Raw genomic sequence first — 24,216 nt, 5'->3', positions numbered from 1 at the left:
CATCACAACTGTATTATGTCTGGGTGTTGCTCTCAGAATTCCCTGATGTCGTCCTTCTTTGAGACTCAAGAAGGGCATTGCATGGGCTGTCACCCAGTAGATATTTAATACATTACCACTTCTAGAGCGGTAGGCACTCATCCAAGCACTTTACATGCACTAATTACTTTGATTCTCATTATTATGTGCATTTGACAGATGGTGAAACTGAGGCTTAGGATGTTAACTAACTTGCTTATAATAAATGCTGGTGCTGAGAGTTGAGCAGAAAGAATCTGGATCCATATTTGACACTAGTGCTATGGTTTTATTTAAATTTTTATTTATCGTGAAACGATTCTCCTGGTAGTCAGTGAGGTCTTGCAGATAAACAGTCTAAATCCACACTAAAAATCCAGCATCTAATAAAAATGAGAATTAAGAAAAAAGATGGGCATTTATTAAACAATATTGCAGTTCATGTATAGTCACATCTTTCTATGCTAAAGGACTCAATCCGGTAAATAGATACTAAAATATTAATATACAAATTCAAAGAGAATTTAGTCATCCCTTCAGATTACATAATTTCACTAGTATCTTCCTTCATAATATTAGTGAATGTTCTTCAAATTTCTTCTAGCAACTGTTTGACTACAAAGGTGGGGGTATTATGAGTAAATGAATGAATGAGGGCTTTTTAAGATCTTGTAGCAATCTTAGAACTTCCCAAGCTCTTTAATTTTTTTTTTTAAATCTACTGTATACACCTTTTTGCTGGATTGGCAGATAGAGGTTTTTTTTAATCAAAGTATAGTCAGTTTGCAATGTTGTGTTAATTTCTCGTGAACTGGGTAGTGATTCAGTTATACATACATATGTATATATGTTCCTTTTCATATTCTTTTTCACTATAGGCTATTACAAGGTACTGAATATAGTTCCCTGTGTTATATAGTAAGGACCTTGCTGTTTATCTATTTTATATACAGTAGTTAGTATCTGCAAATTTCAAACTCCTAATTTATCCCTTCCCACCTCCCTTTTCCCCCCAGTAACCATAAGTTTGTTTTCTATGTCTGTGAGTCTGTTTCTGTTTTGTAAATAAATTCGTTTCTTTTTTTAGACTCCACATATAAGTGATATCATATGGTATTTTTCTTTCTACTTTTGGCTTACTTCACTTAGTAGGACAATCTCCAGGTCTATCCATGTTGCAGCAAATGGCATTATTTTATTCTTTTTTATGGCTGAGTAGTATTCCATTGTATATATACATCACAACTTCTTTATCCGATCATCTGTCAATGGACGTTTAGGTTGCTTTCATGTCTTGGCTATTGTAAATAGTGCCACTATGAACATTGGGGTGCAGGTATCTTTTCAAATTAGAATTTCCTTTGGACATATGCCCAGGAGTGGGATTTCTGGATCATATATATGGTAAGTCTATTTTTAGTTTTTTAAGGAACTTCCATACTGTTTTCCATAATGACTACACCAAACTACATTCCCACCAACAGTGTAGGAGGGTTCCTTTTTCTCCACACCCTCTCCAGCGTTTATCATTTGTGGACTTTTAAATTATGGCCATTCTGATTGATGTGAAGTGATACCTCATAGTAGTTTTGATTTGCATTTCTCTAATAGTTATCCAAGCTCTTTATTTATATATGAAAAGAATACAAGTTTTAGTGTCATTAGATGGTAGACTTTGTATGGAATTAATATTAGATTATTCTTTTTGTGGGAAAATCAAAGAACTCTTCTTTGGATAAAATTAGTGACAAATCTTTAAGTGCATGTAGAGAGAAGTTCAGACCCCACAGGCTCTCAAAGGAGGCCCTTAATAATCTGGCCCAAACATCTTCTGTTCCTCCTCTCTTCCAGTCAGTCCCCCTAATGGCCTCACACCTCCATGGCACTACTCTGGTCATCTTGTCCTTCCTAATCACATCATCTTTTTCACATCCGTATGCTTTAAAAAAAAAAACTTTATTGATGTCTGATTGACATATAAAATGCTGTACATATTTAATGTGTACAACTTGATGTGTTTGAAGATAGTATATATCCATAAAACCATCACCATCAAGGGTATAAACATATCCATCACTTACCAAAGTTTCCTCCTTCCCCCTTCACTTTTTGATTATTTTTTATGTGTGTGTGGTAAGAGCACTTAACTTAGGATCTACCCTCTTAGAAATTCTTGATATACAATACAGTTTTGTTAGGAGGGCATTGTGCTAAGTGAAATAAGCCAGACACAGGAAGACAAATACTGTATGATCTCACTTACATGTGGAATCAAAAATAGTCAAATGTATAGAGCAGAGAATAGAATGGTGTTTACGAGGGCCTGGGGAGAGGGAGAAATGGGGAGGTGATGCTTAAAGTGTACAAATTTCCAGTTATGCAAAATACATTAGTTCTGGAGATCTGCTATTCAGTACATATGCTATTGAACATGCTGTCCCCTTTTCTTGAAATGCTTTCCTTCTTTATCTAAACAGTCATGGCCAAGCTCAAATGTTACCTATTTTTTGATGTCTTTGTTAAATTTCTCCTTAATTTCTCACAAGTGAAAGTATTTTACCTACATGATCCCATAGAATCCTATGCTCACGACTGTTGCACCATATTGTATTGTCATGATTGGTTCATACCCATTTTGCTTGTTAGACTTTGAGACAGTTGAGACCAGGATTTCTAGTTCAACATTTGAGTTTAATAAATGCGCTGTTTTCCTTCTGGTTTCCAGGGATTGTGGTAGGTACAGGGGATATAAAGATGACTATGATATGATTTTTTTTTGAAAAATGTATAGGCACTGATAGAAATAGGCATGGAAGTGGATAATCTGAATGCCAAGTGCAGTGCGTAGTCATAGAGCTATGCTATAAAAGGAATGCTTTAAAGGTGTTTAAGGCATCGAGAAAAGAGCTCTTCACCCAGATGTGGACTGCAGGGATTGAGATAATGCCTGGGCCAAGTCTTGAAGGGCAAGGAGAAATGAGTGAGACCAAGAAGGGTACTGGAAGAAGGAATGGTATTTCACATAGGGAAAAGTCCTGGGGAAAAAAACAAAACGGTCATGAAGCCTGGGAGAAAACACAGGCATTTCAGTATTACCAGAGAACAAGTTAGCATGTAGGAGGTAGTAACAAATGAGACTGAAGAGGGTGTGAGGGAGGGACTCACCCATACTGTTCAAGAGTGGGGTGTGTCTTGTGAGTAAGAGAAGACTTTGTGGTTTTTCACTTAGAAGAAGAATGCGCTCAGTTGAGAGAAAGATTGTTCTGACTGCAGTATAGAAAAGGCACCAAGTAAGAGTGTGGGGGCAAGGCTGTGGCAACATTTCTCTAAGACGGTTGAGGAAGGTCTGGACTCCAGAATGGTTCTAGGGAGCTACGCCTAAAACACTGTCTTCCACAGATGCAGTATATCTCTGCAGAATGAATGAATGGGTGATTTTTAAAAATTAAAGTTTAACTACTTTGTCTTATACCATGAAAACTGTTATACTGAGACAGTATCAGTAATAACCACCAGAGTAGGCTTTTCAATTTCTCAATTATCTGATATAAAATTTATTACAATTTATCTGGTATAAAAATTGATCCTTGGGAGGACAAATAAAAAATTTACTCTTTTTACATAAAAAGGATAGGTATATACAAACAGTATATAAACAGATTCACAGTCTATCTGTGGCATCAAAATTGTATGGAGAAGGAGGGTAAGTAGGAAAAAAATATCTGTAACAACTCCATAGTGGGGAAATAATGAAAAAAGTTTGACTGCCATGCTAAATAATTATTGTTACTTCAGCAGCATCTGCTAGTTTTAATCCAATATATTGTCTTTTTTGTTAACATAATTCTGCTTAAGTCTGAGTATTTGAGATTCAACTTGGCATTATTGCTTGTTCTGTCTTTGGTATCATATTGACTTTAGAAAAGTATATCTGAACAGAAAAATAGAAATACTCCCATGATGCAGAGAAACAGCATTTTAAATATAAAACTCATATTTCACCTGAGGACTACACACTATTCCAAAATGATATTTCATCAATCCTCAAAGCAATAAATATTTAGAGAAACAGAGAAGAGCACTCTTACACTTTCCTAACATCTCTCCATGGGGATAACCATTAATAGTTCTGAATTCAGGTCCATGAATTTTAATCTTAGAGTAGCAGAGGGCATCTGAGTTACTGTTTTTTGTGATGGTCATGGTTCTAAGATGGGAATTCAGTTGCTCAGGCTCCTCCCATAACCTAGTACCTTATGGATCTGGTAGATCAGCTACTCAGTTTAAGTTAATACAGAACCAGCACTGGCCCCAGCTGGCCCCAGCATCACTGGAGAACCACGCCTTTTAAGGTGAGTATACTTGCTAAACAACCATTCTTTCCAGGAAATACACTGGTTCTGATGCTTTTCCCAAAGAACATCTGCCTTTTCTAAAATGCCAATGTGATACTGCATTCACAACAAAGATATAGCATCTGCTCTAGCAAGTCCAGAAGAGAAGGTAATGAAATTCAAACCCACGTGGCTGCACATACATTGCCACAGCATCTGTCTTTCTGATGAACTTGAATGCACTTGTATCTGTGCTCTGGGGATACAGATTTTTCATTTTAAGATAGAATTCTCTTCTGAAACCGTTACTGTGAAGACCAGATTTCTCCACCTGCCAGTCTATTTTCTAAATGTGTTGAGCCCTTTAGATCCGTGTTATGCTCTTTTAGAAGCATTTGGGTCCTCTTCTATCTGTAGCTAACAAACAAATGTATATGCTGAAAGACGTGGGTCAGAATTTTTAAGGTATCACCCACAGGATTAATGTAGTCATTGACCCAGATGGGTGGAGTTTGACAAGATAAGCTTTCTGGAGAGAACGTATTACATACCATGAAACCTCACAAACCAAAAGGAACATGGCTTTTCCCTTGATTTTCATGACACCATGCTCCTGATTTTCCTCCTGCTTCTATGCCTAATTCTCTTTTTCTCTTCTTGAGTCAACCATTCTGCCCATCCCCTGTATGATCTTCAGATTTTCTCTTCTCATCCCCATCTACACAATCTTCCCTGGTAATATTATCCACTCTCATAGCTCTAACCATTCTCTCTGAGTAACAGCTCTCATCCAGCTCTGTGTCCTGAATATCAGATCTGTACTTAACTATCAATTGAGATCTCAACTCATGGGTCCCAAAGTCACCTCAAAATCAACATGTCTCAGACTGAACTTAGCACATCCACTGGAAAGCCTTTACTGCCATCTTTCCAAGAGTAGTATGATGGTGACTGCCTGCCAGGAATAGCTAGAAATCTTGGCATCACTCACAACCTCTTTCTCCCTCTCCATCTACATCCAATCTCACACCAACCAAATGTTGTCATTTATCTCCTCAGTTCCTTCCGTATGCATTTATTGCTGCCACTGCAGTGTAAGCTACCACTCTGGGCTGGATTCCTTTCACAACTACGTCATTGTTATTCTTGATCCTAGTCTTGCTTTCTCCCATTCATTTGTTCACACTGAAGGCAAATCACTCTCTCCAAATCACAAATCTAAATATGTTATTTCCCTGGCCAACAGCTTTCAGTTGGTCTACATTTCTGAAAGCCCTCTGTCATCTGCTTCCTTCCTATCTCTCTAACATTTTTTAAAACTTCCTTAAATTAGATGATATAACTTCTTTGAAATTATTAACTGTATCATTCTCTCTCCTCTCCTCCCTTCTCTTTCTCCTTCCCTTTCCATCTTATCCAGGAGTTTAATGTCCACATGTATTTCCTTACACTTTCTTTACTATTGCATTATCATCTCTCATACCTCAGTTCGCTTATCCCTTTCTCATGTAAGTCTCCTTCCTGCCCTCTTAAGTCATAATAGTTTCTCTTCAGCATGCTATTGTAGGACATTGCATTTTTACTAACATCTCCTGGATCTGTCTGCGTGCCCTACTCCTAAGCACATACCATACTTCTGTCAATGAATGAAAAAATGCTTTTTCCTCTGTCTAAAAATGCACTGCATTCTCCTCCATCTCCCATCCCCACCTTTAACCCAGCTAAGTCTTCCTAATCCCTCAACATTCAGGGAGTGCTCTTCTGAATCCACTATGCTTTCATAGTAATGAATCGTCTTTTATAATGAAAGCCAGATCATATCACTCTTCTGCTCAAGATCTTCCAAAGACTCCTCATTTCACTCAGAGTGAAACTGTTAACCAGAGAAATATCATGTTTAGATTTGTGATTCAAGATCTTTATAATGGCCTACAGTGCCCTACAGGATCTGCTCCCCTTTCCTCATTATTCCTCTAACTTCATCTTTTAATACTCCTCTTTTCTTTTTTCCAAGCTTAGGTATGCTACCCTTGTAGGGCCATGGCAGTAACTGAAGTGCTTTCCCTAGATATCCACGTGACTAACACCCTTGTCTCCTTCAAACCCTTGCACAAATGCCCCCTTATCAACAGGCCTGCTTAAGCACCCTATTTTAAGTTGCAGTCTCCCCAACTCCTCTCTATCTGCACACTCCTAATCCTTTTTTGTTGTTGTTGTTGCATTTTAATAGCACTTAATCCCTCCTATTGAATAATATAATTAATTCATGATTATTATTCATTGTTTATCTTTTCTTATTAGACTGTAAGCTCCACACAGGTGGATATTTTTATATACTTTGTTCACTCAAGTTTTCCAGTGACTTCAACAGTGTCTGGCATAGAAGAGGTGATCAGTAAATATGTTTAAAGGATAAGCCCTGATTGTACTGTATTCAAATTTCCTTCCTTGTCCATCTGCCCATGCACCACCAAACCATGCACTCTTTAAATGCAGGGAGTTTTGCTATTATGTCTATTTACAATATCTAGCACATTTCCTGAAACCAGTGGGTTCATAATAAATGTTTGCTAAGTGCATGTATTCATCTCTGACCTCACTACCCCATAGCTTTGCAGGGTTTGCAATCACACCATGCCAAACTAGAATACGAGTACAAGAATGTTGTTTTTTTAGTGGAACAGTTTCACTATAAATTCTTACAGCATCTGAGATCTCCAAAGATGGCATCCAATGTGGACCAGTATAGTGACTACAGTTGGCCCTCTACATCCTCAGGTTCCACATCCTGGGATGGTTGAATTCATAGATGTGGAAACCACTGACAAGAAGAGCTGCCTTTGCTACTCCATTTTATATAATAAACTTGAGCATTCACAGATTTTGATGCCAATCCCTCATAGATTCCAGGGACGACTACATTTCTCCTGCAGAGTTTCTTTAGAAGTTAAGAACTTACCATTGTCTATTTGGCACTCTTCTCCATTCTGTGTCTGTAATTATAGCATTTACTTTAATAAGTTAGAAAACTAAAGGAAATCCTGGGAATTGCAAGCTTAAAGAATAATATCTTTCCTCCTGTGACTTCTTTTTTTTCTTTCCTTTCTCAGAGCTCTTCCTGCCATGATGCAGTGGGTCCGCACACAGAAGCCAGGAGAGAGTGGCATCAACATTGTCACCGCTGACTTTGTAGAACTTGGTGATTTCATCAGCACTGTCATAAAGCTCAACTATGTCTTTGAAGAAGGAGAAGCCAACACTTGATAGCACCATGTGGCGTGTCCGTGAATAAGATAGAGAAGACTCGCTGTATTAGGCATATTATCTGTAAACACTCTGAACTTCCTATTCCACTGAGTCTCTGAGGGGATAAGGGCTGATAGTGGGTGGGAAAAGGGGGAAACCATTTCTTCAGTGATTATTACCATACTCTTCACTACTATAAATATTTCATTTCCCATTTGATGAGCAAAACCTACTTCTAGTGTTAGGGATTAAAAAAAAAAAAGACTAGCACATTTCATTTTGCAGAATTAGTCTTTGTAACATACAACTCATGAGTGTTTACTTGATTGCATTTCTGATTTCAACCTAGGGCTCCTACACTGTCTGTATCCTCTAAACGAACCTTTCTGCTCCCTCTCTCACTCGCTCTTTTTAATCAGAAGCTGTACGGGACTTATAATAATTGAATGCCCAACATAACGTGCATTACATTGTTGTGCTGAAATTTACTTGTCTTGTGGGACTTGGTATAATATTCTGTAGTCTGCAATCTTGCTAACTTTTGGTCATAGGCAATATGCATCAAATCAGTTTCCGTGCATCAGTAATATTGGAGGCCATGATCAGTAATTTTTGTGTTATATAAAAACAATAGTGTTTCACAGTATTTCTATTTGAGGCAGCTATAAATATAGAGTAAAAACTTTTGTGGAAGAATTATTAGTGCCAACTCCATAGTGAAAAATGGGGGTGAGGGGTGAGGGATGCCATTTAATTCAGAAATCTCTAAATAATATTGTTCCTCAAATGCCCAGTAAATGAAAAATTATGACACGTGTGTTAAAAATCAGAAGACTCTGAAAAGAACTCTTAACAAAATTTCTTCTAATAATCTACTTGATTAAAAAAGAAAAAGAAGAAGAAAAGAGAGAAGGATTGTGCAAACTTTCCTCCCAAACTGAGATTTCCAAACATGTAATTCTAAATCCAAGATTTTGAGGAACATATTTTGAAAAGCTTCGATTTGAGTTTTTTTCACTTGAAACTGAGGAAAAAGGGAAAGAGAGGAATGTTTCTGAAGCTATGTCCATGAACTCTCAAGGATCCATAAAACATCTTTAAGAGATTCTTAAATACATGTGGTCTGGGCAGACTTATCAAAATTTGGCACTGCCTCACCACTTCTGGGTTCCATCCTACCCCAGGGTCAAGACTGAGGCAGAAGCCAAAGTTTTACAGGAAGTTTTCGCTGTCCACCATTTGATAGTCCAGGTCCATGAGGAAGAAAAATGGTGATGCAGCTTTGAGCATTACTTCCTCCTTGGTGTCTTTGTGATTGTTGACAGCTCTAAATAATCTTAAAAGAGCACAATAACCCATATCTAAATGCCTCACAGGAATATGTGAGGTGTTTATAAAGATCTCTAAAATTTGCTGATATTCTTACAATTTTAAATTATTTTATCTTCATGTTTGGAAATAATCACACCTCAGTAGTTTCTTGGGAAAATACAGTCCATGGCAGGTGGGGCCATAGAGAAAGAAAAGCATGCTCTCAGCTTTTAATGAATTTAAATGTTTGACGTGTGGTTTAATCTCTTAGTCCTAGGTAAGGGAGTTGATTCCAAGGTTATGTAGGACAAAATTATAAATAATCAAGAGTTGATTACAAGATTATAAATACTCATTATCAAAAAATAGTATTTATTAGCCACTGTGGGGAAGGAAGAGAAATTGTTTCACTGAAGAGAACATTTCTGAAAAGTGTGTGGGTGTGCGTGTTAGACCAGGTCGCACGCGTGTACACGCAACAGATATGTTCTGTGCTCCAGTTGTGTATATGTCTCCTCAGACCAAACATACCAATATAGACCCACCCCGTATAGGCAGACACGTACAAATACACACAAACACACAGACATGGACCTACACAGTGACAATTCTTCTTTTCAAGTGAAAACTTTGATAATGTATGAAAAAGAGTTGAGATCTTTGAAAGTAGAGTAGCTGATCATATTCAAATATTTTTGTAAAAATATTCTAGCTTGGGGCTTAATAATCTACCAATATAGTTTTCTCTCTGCTTACCCTCGCCTCGCTGTTTTATTGTCTTCCTATCTCTTTCACGTGCTCCTTATGTGCAATTGAATATGAATCCTTTTTAAAGGACTATAGATTATTGAAGTTTATGTCCTGTAAAGTTGCTTTCTGGGCAGGTTTTCTCTGACTATTCATCATTCATCCCTCAGGGGGATCTTTAGCCAAGCACACCTGCAATGACACAAGGATTTAACTTATAAATATACAAGAGAACAGATCTTTCCACATATTTATGACAAATGAATAAACTATAGAGGTAACTATGTTGTATTTTCTTGAACTTAGATGCTTTCTTCTAACATTTGCTTAGACTTAGCTTTGTCGTATTTGTCATTTGGGTGCTGGAAAGAAAAAACAAACATGCTGAAGCATTAGACAAATTGTGCAGTTTCTCAATTGGAGAAAGCTTGTAATTGCTATTCATGATATACACATAGAGACCTTGCTGGACAAAAGATACTTTCAAGCCAATGTTATAGTTTTCATGTGGACATAACAGTACCTGTGAAGCAGGCACTGAGAGTAAATGGACTTGCCTTAATTTCTGAAGGAAGGAACAGGTAGACGTGAACAAGGGGTCCCCCAGCTAGAGGAAGAGTTCACTAAGCGGGATTCCTTTGAAAGGGGAATGGAGAGAAGGTGCCTTTGGCTGTCTTCTGTCCCCTGGCCCTGCCCTCAAACACACTTAGGGAGCAGGCTGTGGGCTTCACATAAGGGTAAGGGACTAGTATTATGCAACCAGCGCTTACCCCCAGCCTAAGCTCCTTTGTCTAAGCTGGGCATTGTATTTCCAGAGTTAGAGCACAAGGGCTACAAACAGACCCCCAAATGGTAGGAGATACATCTTGGTGCACTTTTTGTTTTGTTTATTTTTTAGGACTTTTCCATCACAGGTCCTGCAAGGCAAAAAAAAAAACAAAGTAAGATCCAATTTTTACCCAATCTACAGCAGGAAATCAAAAGAGTGAGTGGGTGAGATGAGGGAAAACATGCAAAGAATATCATTTTTTAGTTTGCTTTCCTGTCTGTAATTTTGAAGGACCAATATGGTGAATACGCCTGCCATTATCCTTTAAGTCTCCCTTATTACTACACAATCATAGGAATGCAGAGAATGAGGAGGCATCTTTTAAAAGCCTTAGGATATTCTATATGATGACCTCAATATTCACTTTCAGCCATACTGGGAAAACTCACTTATCATGGAGTGCCACCTAACAGTGAATGTATTAGAGCATAAAGTGTTTGGTATGTATGAGCCTGTGTGTGGACACACATGTAAACACGTACATACAGCATGCACATCTCACACACATCATTCAAGTTGAAACTATAGACTAATCACTCAACCTGATTCTAGTGCCATTTTAACTCTTAAAATCAATATCTCCTACGTAAGTAGGCACAAACATAATTCAAATATTTAAATATTTAAGAGAGGAAAAATCACTAGAAAACCAATGAAAACTGAGACCATAATAAATAAGAAATGCCTAGCAGGAAAAGCCTAACTACACTGTCAATTACACTTCAAGCTGGAAGACGGACTTAAATATAAATCGCAGACAAACCAACACGCATATTCACTTAACGTCATTGTAAGTTCTCTGAGGTTCTGACGTGTTTTAGCCAGGGTTACCTGTCCAGGATCTCCCTTATTAGGATTCCTGACTAGAAAAGTGTCAAGTCTCAGGAAATGTACGTTTCCGTGAGTTTTTCAGTTCTGCAGTTTTAGTGATCCAATGACAGTCTTCTAACCTTTCTTTGGTTGCTTGCTTATCCAAACGGGAGAGCTCCACAGGTAGAGTGCTTGCAGTTTGAATTGCTAATAGAAAATAATGCCTATTGTCCCTCAGGATATGCTAAACAAGGTTTTTAAAAGTATTTTATTTTACCGCACTTTAGTCTTTTCAACTAGATTTCAGTGACATAATGGTGTAAATGCTGTATTTGCCATAACTTATTGGTGGCTCTTGTGTTACATACAGTTTTAAATAATGCTCTAAATTGTTTGTTTTCCCAATGATGATAAAATATTCTGTAGAATTTGTAAAACGTGTTGATTAAGTCTGTTGAAAATTGTGCAATTTTTATTTGATTTGTGATACTCTTTTGTAGGAATTAGTTCTAAATGTGTATTTGTATGAGTCTGAAGTTTGTGCTTGTGTGTGATATGTGTGTATTAGTATATTGTGTCTTATACAAAATCAAACTTATCCTAAAGAAAAAGGGCACATTATGACCAGCCTTAATTCACTGACATTTTTGTTATTGTTGCAATTTCGGATAAAAATTTTAAAAGAAATTATGTTTTTGTTAAAAATGGCCTTTAAAAAAATCGTATGAAGAATGTGCTTTAAAACGTATTTGAGTTTCCACAAGAGAATAGTCCAGCTTGTGGAACACCTGGTACTCTTTAAGTTTCAAACGTCAATTCATTTATTAACTTCATTAACATGCAAAGACACTCAGTTCACATTCGTTTCCACCAACAACAGAACCAGTGCACTTCTAAAGCTGTTCTTCCAAACGTGGAACCCATTTTGCTGATAAGGATAATTTTTCATGAAAAATTATTTCTCCAAACCATTACTTTTTAAAAACTGGATCTTCTAAAGAAAGATGAACTGCCTTGGCTCTGTGAGAGTCACTAAAGACTCACCAACATTAGGTGGTACCAATATGGTTCCCTTTGCAAAAAACTAGGATGCAACACTCTTAGATTTTTGCTATCTGCCTACGTGCGGTCTAGCAACAGGAAACTAATTACTAATGTGAGGATCTGCACAGGTGGTCATGCTCAGAGCAAAACTCTGTAACCTTTGGGCCTGGGATCTTGGTATGAAATATTAATCAATATTCTTCCCTCTCTCTCCATCCTGAATTATTTCTTTCCCATATTTTAGGGCTGCTAGATAAAATACAGTACACCCAGTGAAATTCCAGTTTCAAATAAACAGTGAACAAATTTTAGTATAAGTATTTCCCCAATATTACATGAGATATACTTATACTAAAAGTTTATTCACTGTTTATCTGAAATCCACACTTAACTGGGTGTGTATGTGGTTTTTTAATCTGGCAACCCTACCCATCCTGTTTTTCTGCCTTTCTCTGCGGGGCTACCTATAAGGGGTGGAATCCTACCTCCTTCCTTACTCCTGTGGTAAGATAATTCATGAAAATCAGTAGTCCTGATACCCTTCAGGAAGCAAAATATTGGCCCATGCCAAGTCCCACAAATACATTGTGAAGGACTAACTCAAATGTAAGTGGAAAAATTAGGCAAGAACCTTCGTAAGATTAATGGCCATTCACCGGCCTGTTGTGAGATCCAGAGTCTCCTTCCCCACATTAATACCGTAAGCAACATTCCCCAGTAACTGGAACAGTCAGAAACATGCCCACACCCTAAACATGCCCCTGGTAAGTGATAGCACCTTCTAACTCAGTACCAGGACCTCTTTTACAATTTTTATTCTTTTTCTTTCAGAGAGGTAACAGATTAATCCAACACTCCTCTCGTGAACACCTTACCACAAATTATTTTTTAACCAGATTAGAACTGGTCATTTATGGAATCGTAGAAAACTTGGCATAGAAAGGAACTCTCCTGACTGCTGGAGGAAGAGAGTCTGAGCCATAAGCACAGCTCTGTTCGTGTCTACTCAGGAGACTGGGTGGAAGCTGGGCAGCAGGTGGGAGAGAGGATACAGCTCCAGACGATGAGCTAGCACCTGACAGAGAGACTTGCCAAAGCAAATGCTAACAACCTGCACCTTTTCTGAGGAATTGGAAACCCAAGACGTCCCAGAGGAAGAACAGTGAGATCTAAGGCCAGTTTCTAGAACAGTTTGCAGAGAGCAGGACCATGTTGGAACTCCTAAAATAGAATTTTCAAATATTTTTGTGTCCAACAGCGAATCCTTGGCAGAGTCTGAATGTGGATGGAGTTTCAGAACATTTTGGTAGCTACCTCCTCTCTTGAAATTTGTGTAAGGGATAAGAAAATCCAGATCCCTTAATGGAACATTTCCATCTCACGGCCCCTGCTTTCTCACATTGGTGTTGATTTGCTTCATGTCTAAAGGATGGGAATTTGCAGAGTTGGTGACATTTCTTTTTTTAGACACCAGGAATTCACCAGAGGGAGAGAGATCTGTGCCTTCTCTTTTTAGGATCTGGTCATTGATACTTTAATAAAGGTGGTGTAAAGAAAACAGATGCCTACAGTTCTATTTAGCAAATGTGAAATTTTTTTTGACGAGATTGTGTTCTTGATGTTAAAAAAAGTTTCTTTGTATCTAGTGAAAAGCCTAATAAAGTCCTGATATCAGTTATCTTTTTTTTTAATTTCCTTTTATCAGTGCTTCATTATAACACCAAAGTGGGTCTCTTAAATAGAGCATGACTCAGAACATTAGAAAATATCACTCTTTTTTTAAAAATATGAATCACCATATTAGGATTCCCTCTGTGAAAGAATGTATTCGCCACCAATAAAGGTAACACCATGAGTGCTTCCATTACGTCAGAGTTGGGTATCTTTGAAGTCCGATACTTTTAGCTTCTGATACTGCCACAAAGAAGGCCAATATCAATAGAGCCATCCTATGATAATATAGTATATTAATATTATAAAGCACCATCTTGAGGTTAAAAGCTTAAAGTGAAATCCACTTTTTTGCTGAACTCCACTATGTCTAATGCATGAAACATTGTTTCACAAAACAAACCCCACATGTTGGGTTCAAATCAGTCTTAAAACAAAATGTAAGCATTGTAATAGTATTATAAAAACCCAGCAAAAAATATGGTCCAAGATTATTTTTGAGGTTGAACTTGGACATAAATCCCCCCAAAAGCTCTGCTTGCTATACACTAGCAGATTCAAAACATTAAAAGCTTGCTATTTATAAAGCTGTAATGATTTCTACATTTATGAAAAAATATATATCTGCAAATAATATTCCATGTAAATGTATCTTTGATCTTAATATGACACTGCTATCATTTTATCAGAGCCATTACTTATTTATTTATTCAGTCATTTAGCAAATATTTGCCAGATCTCTACTATACAGTAGGCTCCCTGCTAAGCACTGCAAAGTGTTCCTAAAGGTTTCCTTAGGACAATGGATGAGTATACCTCAGGTAGTTTATCACGAGAAATAACAGGTGGCATCCTCTATTGTCCTCTAAACAAACATAAATTCACTCTCCATGCCCCTTTCAAGGCAGTATCTCCAGACAGTAAAACTTTTTGAACACAGTTATTCCTGAAAGGCTGAGAAGAAAGGAACCATTTCTGCAGTAAGTAAAATGGGAAATAGGTTGCTCACATCATGAAGAGCGGAGTCCCCCTCGTCCCCCGCCGTGATCCCTGTCACCATGCAGAGGACACCACATACAAGCTTGGCTGCCACACTCCAGCTGTACAGCAGCACAGAGGCTTCCTCCCTTCCCCTTGCTCCCCTCACCTCCAGAGCTTTAGTTTCATCGACAGGAGAGGCTGACCTAGTAAAGTAAAGCAGATCCCACAAAGTAAAGGAGTGTCTCCTGCACACGAGGTAAAAATGGTGATGCTTCCTAGATCAAAGGAGTGCAAATGTCCTCTGGAATTGGAGAAAGTATTTCTTTATAAGTGGGAGGTAATACTGGGGCATGATGGAGCTTTTCAACACTGGCTCTCAACCTGTGGTTCAATATTCCATCAGGAGCTGGAATAATGGTTGTACTGGAATTAAGTGGCAAGTGGAATTAACTGAGCCTAAATGTAACTTACTGGGCATCTTCCATCATCATCCTTCAGTCCTGTGGATAGAAATGTTCCTGGAAACATCTGGAGCTTCAGACTAAGGTGAACCACATCAAAACCACATTAAATTCTAGAAAGTGGGCGTCGGTTCCCTGAGCAAGGAGGAGAGGAGGGTGGTGGAGAACCCCAATGCTGACAGCTCGCAAGTGCTCCTCGGCAGAACACTCATTCTCCACTCACAGTTTTTCCCTCAGAGGATCATGGAAACTTGACCTCCTGGGGTTTTACTGAGAAATAATAAAGAAAAGCTCTTTTGCCTCAACACAACTGCTCATCTGTTTTTTTAATATAAAATGGGATATAGAATTTTATTTCATCAACCACCTGTCAAGCTAACCTACTTATAAATTCCAAAATATTTTTTAATCTTTGCATTAATGTTTCTCTCCATGTTCATTCTCAAAAAAAACAAAAAAACAAAAACCACACCAGATTTTGAACAAAGTGCTTTTTCATGGGTTTATGTGTACTTTCACTTTTTGAAAGCAAGTAATAGGCTATGTTAAAACGTTGCTACTTTTTTTTTCCCCCAGTCTGGTTTTTTTTTTTTTCAATTCAGCCTGTTCTAGAACTAGGTGCTGGGAAGAACAACACCCTTCTTTCTGGTCACTCTTACTCAACACAAAGTCATCATCTTTACTATGAAGGAGTACATCTGGGGTTGGAAAAAATAAAACTGACCTTGTAATCTTAGGTTTCTGCTCAGCTATTATTAAATTGTACTGTTTCAATATGAAAAAAAAAAAGGTACCTGCAGACTGGTTTCTATTTTGGCATGGGGAGAAGGCAGATATTAATTTAGAACCAATAACTCTTTTCTCACTGGACTAAAAGATTATGAATCTTTTATTTAAACTTTGAAGGGTAAGAGGCACTGCTTCACTATTTTTATATTCCCAGGGTATGGCAGTTATTAAAACATGTTTGGAAATAATGAAAGTGTGACTGGCTCTGACCCAATTGAATGGTAGACAAGTGCTGGATAGGAGCTGTGTACATGCTCAGCAGTGTTGGACGGTGCTAAGGGTTTACAAAAGTGCCAGGCAGTATCCTCCACCTCTTGTATTCCTTGGAGAAATACTGACAACATTGGGAGAATTGAGAGGAAAATGCACTGCCTGGTGTTCTCTCCAAACACAGAAAGACCTCTTCTCTTAGCTGAAAATCATCTCCAAATCTTCGAAGAATATTCACCCAGGGGAACTCGCGTTGCAATGTATCTATTTAAAAGGAGCCGAGAAAGATTACAGGAGGGGATTACAGCTTGAGCTTCAGCAAATCTCTTGTTAAATGTTCCCATTCCTCATCTGCTTGTAGATACAAGTGGGATTGCATGAGTACATTAGCTGAAATTCCCCAGGCTCCTGTTTCCACACAGGAGCTCTGCTCACACATCCTTTGGGAAGAATGTCCCCTTCCCCTACAATTTCCTGAGTCCCCAGAAGATGTTTCCTGGTGCTGAATAAAACTCCATGGCCTCTGGCTACTGGCTGCTGCCACTTTCTCATCCCAATGCCCCCTGCAGTCTCCAATCATTGCCCTTTCTCTATCAGGACCAGCAATCTGCCCAGTTGGCTCTGCTTATCCCCAGATGAGCATCACTACAGAGAGGCAAAGTCCTAAGGTGCCAAAGGGATGAGTGGTCTGTGACCAAGTGAAGATAGGTGAGCAAATGCTTTCTTTATGTTACATTCTAACAGAGGGACTCTTGTGTTCTGATAGTTACCCCAGATCAGGGCAAGAAGCTCATTCAACTTTTAGATACATTCTCTTTCCCTCTCCCCCTCTCTCTCCCTCTCCTTCCCTCTCTCTGTCTTTCTGTCTCTCTCTGTCTCTCTCTGTCTCTGTCTCTCTGTCTCTCTCTCTCTCCCCCAGCCCCCCGCCCCATTCTCAGTCTCCTGTGGGCTTGAAACAAGAATTAATTCCAATGACAGCCACCATGCTATTCTCAAAATCACTAACCCCCTCTGAGGACCAAGACTTTTTCCCTGGTCAAATTTATCTTCCTAGCTTTTCCTTTTCTCAAGAAATTATCCTGAGTTTCCTTAGTCCTTATACAAATAGGCCTCTGATAGGCCCACTCTCCTGATTCTGTGATTTAGACTCATTCTAGGACCAGATACACGTGGCCTCAAATGACCAGCAGCTTCCGCCAACAGCCATCTCCCTACAGATGGCAAATGACAAAATTGGGTAGGGGACTTTGTGTCCAAGGGCCCAACTTCTCTTTACTGGGATTCTTCCTTCCCCTGCCCACCACAAACAAAACCTATTCCCTCACAAAAAAATCTGATGCACTCATTCACAATGAAGTATTAATGGGGCTGACTATGATGTTTTTCAATTATTTTTGACTTTAAAAAAAAGCATTTACAGAAAAATGAAACTCACAAAGCGTATACTACAGATGGCTTTCAGAAGGTAATCCAATAACTGTGTCCCCTGTCAATGAGTTTTCCTGGGGAGACTTACAGAAATTCCCAGGACTCTCCTGAGCTGTGCTTCTCAAACTTTATTGTGTATGTAGTTGGCAGAATCTTAATGAAATGCAGATTCTGATTCAGCAAGTCAAGGATAAAGTCTCAGATTCTGTCTTTCAAACAGGCTCCCAAATAATGCTGCTCCTGCGGCAGGCGTCCCACTTTGCGTAGCTAGGCTGTGGAGTCCAGCTTTGGAACAACTGATAGGTCTTGACTTTTCCATGAGATTTACTTGGGGGGAAGAGTTAATGACCAAATCTTCAATAATAAAACAAACAGTTTGGGGGGAGGAATTATTATAGGAAAGAAGAAAGCCAAACCTAGTCAACCTAAAAGCACCAGTAACTACCGTGGTCAGATGAAGTCAGATTTATTCACCCATCACAACGAGAAAGACCACACAGAAGATGAAATGCGGGTTATCTCATCAAACTAAGGAAAACGGACTTGTTACAGAGTCCTGTGCAGGGGGAGTTTAGATAAAATTTAAACACAAATTTAAGCCTATTTTGATAGGTTTGAAGCAAAGTTAAGGCTGTGTAAGGGATCTGGACTGCAAAACGGTCTTGTTTCCTTTGGCTCTACAAAGTTGAGATAGCTGTGGCAGGCTGTGTGTGCAGAAACCCTGTCCCTGAAGTTCTGTTTCCCATTCACTTTGCAGAACTAGTTTTATTTATGCCTGTTATTCCAGCCTGATGAATGGCCAGGGCAGATTTTACTTTCTCAGTCCAAGCTATTTTTCAGTTTCTCAATTTGTAAGTGTTATAGAAATCCAACTCAAATTAATTTAAGCCAAGGGGGGAAAAAATGGGTACTTTTGTGGCTAATTGAAACTGAGAAAGAAGCAGCTATGAGGATAACCACATCTGCGATCTCACACATCACCAGGGCTTGGTTTTTCTCCATCTCTCAGATTTACTTGCCTCTGCATTCACTGTATTTAGGTAGGGTTTGAGTCGAGATGACCAAAGAGTACTTCTTTTTCCCAAAAATTTCAACCAAAAAAAAAAAAAAATGAGTCTCATTGTTCTGAGTAGGGCCTGAAGTCAATTTCCCGATCAAGCACACGAGAATGGAAAATGGTGGTTTACAAAGGAAATTGAAGCTCTAGACTAAAAGATGTGAGAAGTTGCTCTATTCAAGTACAAATACAGATGTCTTTTACAGACTTTCCCCAAAGCCTGAAACCATGTCCTGTAGGGGGCACTGCCTTCCTTTACTTCTCAGGTTGGCCTTGATTGCTTTGACTTCAGTTCTGAATTCCAGAGGAGAGGAGAAGATAAAAACTAACTCTAAGTAAATTTTTAACTCTTATGTTTTGGAGTCTTTTTTTCCAAAACTTTTTATTGTAAATAATTTCAAACTAACAGAAAAGTTGCAAAAACATTGCAGAGAACTTCCCCGTATACTTTCCTTAGAGTCATTTGTTAATTAATTTTTGCAATACTCTATTAAATAGTGTGCTTAAACTATAAATTATTCACATCCCAGAAGCAATTAAGATGTCAGAATTGAAAACTTTAAGAATCTATCTCCTTGAAGACATTCATATAATAAAGTAAGTCTTCATTCAAACTGTACAATATACTAAAGCACTACAGAGACTATGAAAATAAAGCCAATGGCTCATATGAAAAGAAAAGAAAGGAAAATGTAAAAATGTATATATTGTACATCTCTAAGGTGTATAATGTATGGGAGGATGTTAGGTGTGCTGTTTAGTCTGAATAAGATATGAGACTTTAACTGTGGGGGAAGTGACTGGCAATTCTTCTGAAAGAGGCCATTTCCAGAGGAAAGTTGCAATGTAGTCACATTATTTCTATAATGGAAGGAAATTATAGCCTTGGTAACACTAAATCATTTCTCCCTAATCAGTGCTAATCATGGGAGATCCAGAAATCATCAGATCAGTCTTGGGGTTACAATTGAAATCACTTAGGGAGAAGAGAGAGGTTCTCTAAACTATACAAATGCTAAGGGAACTACATGACACTGGAAGCCAAAGATGGTTATGTCTGATGTGTGCTGTTTGTGTAACACTTCAACATAGTGACCTGCAATGCTTAGGAAATTACAATACCTTTTATATTTAATAAATTAAAATCACTATTACACATAATTATTATTTTTAATTTAAAAGTCATAATTGATATTATACCTACTTTCTTTTTTCTCACCTCATGCTTCTTTAGATCTTGATGATGATATTGATATTTACTGATAAATATTAACACTAGGAGGACCTAGCCTGTATTAAAAATTATTTTATGTACTAGTACTCTATATAATTTTATTTAATTGTCAAGTATCTACCTTGATGTTTAAGTATTATCATCTCTATTTTTTTTTAATTTAAAGAAACCAAGAGCTTACGTTCAATAACTTGCCCAAGTTCATACAAGCTAATAAATGATTGAACCAGGATGTAGAGGCAGACATGTCTCAGTTAATGACTCATTGGACCGCCAAAAAGCTCCCTGAAGAAAATAATACTAATGATCTAAAAAATTATAAAATAAAATAAATAAATAAATAAATAAAAAATTATAAAATAGTTGTGTCATTGCTATTGATAATTTAGCTCCCCTTCCTGGTAACAAAAAGGGTAGAGAACAGTCTTCCTTCTTGCAGAATTAGACTAGCTAAAGCAGATCAATAATGATTGTTTTTTAATAACATACAACATAACTTATGCTGTTATCACATGTGCTTATGGGAACTAACTTGAATCATTTTTTCCACTTCACCTTCTTGTTTCCACACTGCATTTTGTTCAGAACCTGGTGTTCATAAGCCTTCTTCTCTTAACTATGGAACTCACAGGGATCTGCTACTAACGTTCAGGAAAGGGCAGAACAATGAATGCACTCTCACTAATCCTTGTGATTATTTCTGTAGATAGTTATGGAACAGATCAATAAGCGAAATTATTAAAAGGCAATTTGGGAGAATAAAGAAGCTGTGCAAACAAACATCTTGTTGATCAGTGGACATTAATGAGTCACCTCATTCAGTAATTTGTTTTAGGACCTACCTAGGAAATACCCCATCCTTTTAATGCTTAAAATATTTTATTATTTGATGAAATAAACACACCATATATGCTCTGAGTAGAGTGATGTATATATTTCCTTCAAGTGTATCATGAAAGCTCACAATTACAGTCTCAAGAATTTTTATAAATAATTCATTCACCAAATACGTATTGAATATGCACTATGTTCTAGGCTGGGGCTACAACAGTGAACAAAGCAGACAAAAATCACAGCCGTTTTAGAGCTTAAAGTCTAGTGAGGAGACTGACAATACACAAAATAAGTAATTTTATGGTATATTGGTGACATGGGAAAAATAAATCAAGGAAGGGGGATTTGGAATATGTAGGTGACTATAATTTTAAATGAGAAATTGAGAAAAGTCTCACTGAGAAAGGTGACATTTGAGCAAAGACCACCTTTACTCAAAAGTAAAGTGAACCATGCCAACGTCTGGAAAAGAGAACACTCCAGGCAGAGTTTATCAGACATTCCTTATGCATCCCTGAGATCCTCTTGGCCTCATTTGTGTCTTGTTCCAGTTCTATGTGGACTCTGACTGATTTCATTTCTTTCCTTCTGCCCCAGGGCTTCCTGTTGTTACTGCTGCAGACCCTTGGGCGCCTAAACCCACACATGTGCAGGTTGGAATGCAGGGAATAATGCCCTTTAACTAATGCCGTAGAGGTGTCTGTGGATACATTCTTTTCTTTTTAGTTTCCCCAGGAACACAGCTGCTCAAAGCGCAGTCTCGTGAACTGAACAACTAATTGCCCCAAACGGAAGCCAGCTCAATGTGTCCTTGCATTAGCTCTCCCTTCTTTCCTGCATCTCTCTTCTTGTCCCTGGGACCAGACTCCTTGATTATCACATAAGCGCTATACTTCTGTTTCAGGGTAGCTGAAGCTAAGACACAAATGGCAATAAAAGTGCAAAGTCCTGAGGTAGAAATCCAATTGGCGAGCTAAAGAACAGCAAGAAGTCCATTGTAGTAATACCAGATGGAGCTAAGGGAAGGATGAAAGGAAACTGAAGGCTCAACCACGTAAGGCCTTATAGACATTAAAGAATTGAGGATTTGCCTAGAGATTATCATATTAAGTGAAGTAAGTCACACAGAGAAAGACAAATATCATGTGAGATCATTTATATGTGGAATCTAAAAAAGATACAAATTTTATTTACAAGCCAGAAATAGACTCAAAGACATAGAATACTAACTATGGTTACCAAAGGGGAAAGTGGAGGAGGGATAAATTAGGAGTTTCAGATCAACAGATACACACTACTGTATATAAAATAGATAAACCACAAGGACCTAACTGTATAGCACAGAGAACTGTATTCAATTTCTTGTAATGAGCTATAATGGAAACAAATCTAAATATATATGTGTGTGTATGTGTATGTATAAGTGATTAACTTTGCTCTACACCTGAAACTAACATTGCAAATCAACTACACTTTTAAAAAACTAAAACTAAAAAAAGAAAGAGAAAAAAATATGCTAAAAAGAATTGAGGCTTTGGTTCTGATTGATATGGGAAGTTACTGATAGGATCTGACTTATGATTTAACAGATTACTGTGGACACACTGTCCATAAAGACTAAATAGCAGCAAGGATGAAAATGGAAACCCAGTTAGGAGTTTTCTGTCACAATTCTGATAAGAGATGATGGTGGTTTGGGCCAGTAGCAGCAGAGATGAAGGAGATATGGAGGGTTCTTGTTATATTTTGAAGGTAAATAGATCAGGACTTTCTTTATGGAGTTAGAAAGAAAGAAGAAGCAAGGATAACTCTTAGGGAAACTTGAGTTTATATGAGCTGAAAAGAGAAAAACAAGGAAACAGTAGGTATAGTGGGGAAGCTCAAGGATTCAGTTTTGGACATACTTAGTTCAATAAATCCATGACATCCCAGTGAAGATGTCAAGGAAGCAGTTGCAAGTATGTGTCTGGATTTCAAGGGAAAGTTACAGGATGGTAATCATCAAAGTGTTTGGATTAAAATTCAAGAGACTGAATGAGATTATCAAAGAAGTAGTGTTACCAGAGAAAAGAAAATGTGCCGGTACTGAGCCCCAGGACACTCCACCATTAAAGTGAGGGAGATAGAGAGGAATGAAGAATGGACAGTGAAGATGATGAAAACCAGGGGAGAGTGGTGTCCTGGAAGTTCAGCAAAGAAGGCACTTCAAAAAGAAAAGCAAATAAAATGAAAGAAAAGAAATGAGTGATCTATTGTCCTGAATACTGCTGAAAGGACAAAAAAGCTAAGTATGGAAAACTGATCTTTGGATTTAACAAATGGAACTTATTGCTGAAAACAATACTTTTATTGGAATTATAGAGATAAAAAGCATCACTTGTGTGGGTTTAAAAGAGAATGGGAGAAGAGGTAGTGAGTAAAGACCACATTTTTGAGGAGTTTTGCTGTAGAGGAGAGCACAATAAAAAAATACTAGAGAGAAAAGTGAGGTAAAGAAAGTTTACTTAAGAAGGTGAAATAATGGTTTATAAGTAGATAATGGGAATAATCAGTGGGAAAGAAAACTGATGATATAGTAACGGAGTATTACTGGGACAATGACCCTGAGAGTGTGAGGAGAATGAAATCTGACAGCCAGTTGAAGAAGTTGTCCTTACTGGGAGCAGACACTTCATCCTTAATAGCAAGAGGGAAGCAGAACGTAATAAGGGCACAGGTGGTCGGTGGGTAGATGTAGTGTGGGAACTTGTGGATCTTCTATGATTACCATAGTATACTCACTGAAACTGAGAGCAAATTCATCAGCTGAGAGTAAGGATGAGTGGGGAGATGTTGAAGGTAGAGAGGAGAGGGCATGAAATAGTCATCTATCATCCTTTCTGTTAAAAATTCTAGATTTCTTTCATTCTAAGACATCCACTCCCATCTCACCCAACCCAATTACCAATGCTGAATGGCAACCAGAATAGAAGAATTCAGGGAGGGGTACTATGGTGAGGTAAATGGCTCTGCCCAATCAATTCCTCTATTTTATATGGGCCACAGGGTTGGGGCTAAGAGTGGGATCTGTTTCTATTAAATGTTTTTTAACAACAGTGCATTAATCTTTATGTCCAATCCCAGGGATGCAGTAGGCACAAGACCAGTCCTATAGGATAGGGTCAGGCAGACCTAAGAGATGGTAAAGGATAAAATTTTAAGTGTAAAAGAAT

At 37.9% G+C, this 24,216-nt stretch overlaps 1 protein-coding gene across 1 annotated transcript in view; it reads left to right on the top strand.

The window, feature by feature from the left end:
* Positions 1-14,017, top strand: part of PLCXD3 (phosphatidylinositol specific phospholipase C X domain containing 3) — a 154,749-nt gene extending 140,732 nt beyond the window's left edge. The window contains exon 3 of the mRNA XM_011000771.3: positions 7,463-14,017. Coding sequence (XP_010999073.1) covers positions 7,463-7,616 — 154 coding nt within the window. The 3' untranslated portion in view covers positions 7,617-14,017. The remainder of the gene's footprint in view (positions 1-7,462) is intronic.
* Positions 14,018-24,216: the final 10,199 nt, after the last annotated feature.

Source organism: Camelus dromedarius, chromosome 3, assembly GCF_036321535.1.
Source record: "Camelus dromedarius isolate mCamDro1 chromosome 3, mCamDro1.pat, whole genome shotgun sequence".
Classification (NCBI taxonomy): domain Eukaryota; kingdom Metazoa; phylum Chordata; class Mammalia; order Artiodactyla; family Camelidae; genus Camelus; species Camelus dromedarius.
The sequence above is the reverse complement of the archived record's forward strand: the minus strand, read 5'-3'. Positions and strand labels throughout refer to the sequence as shown.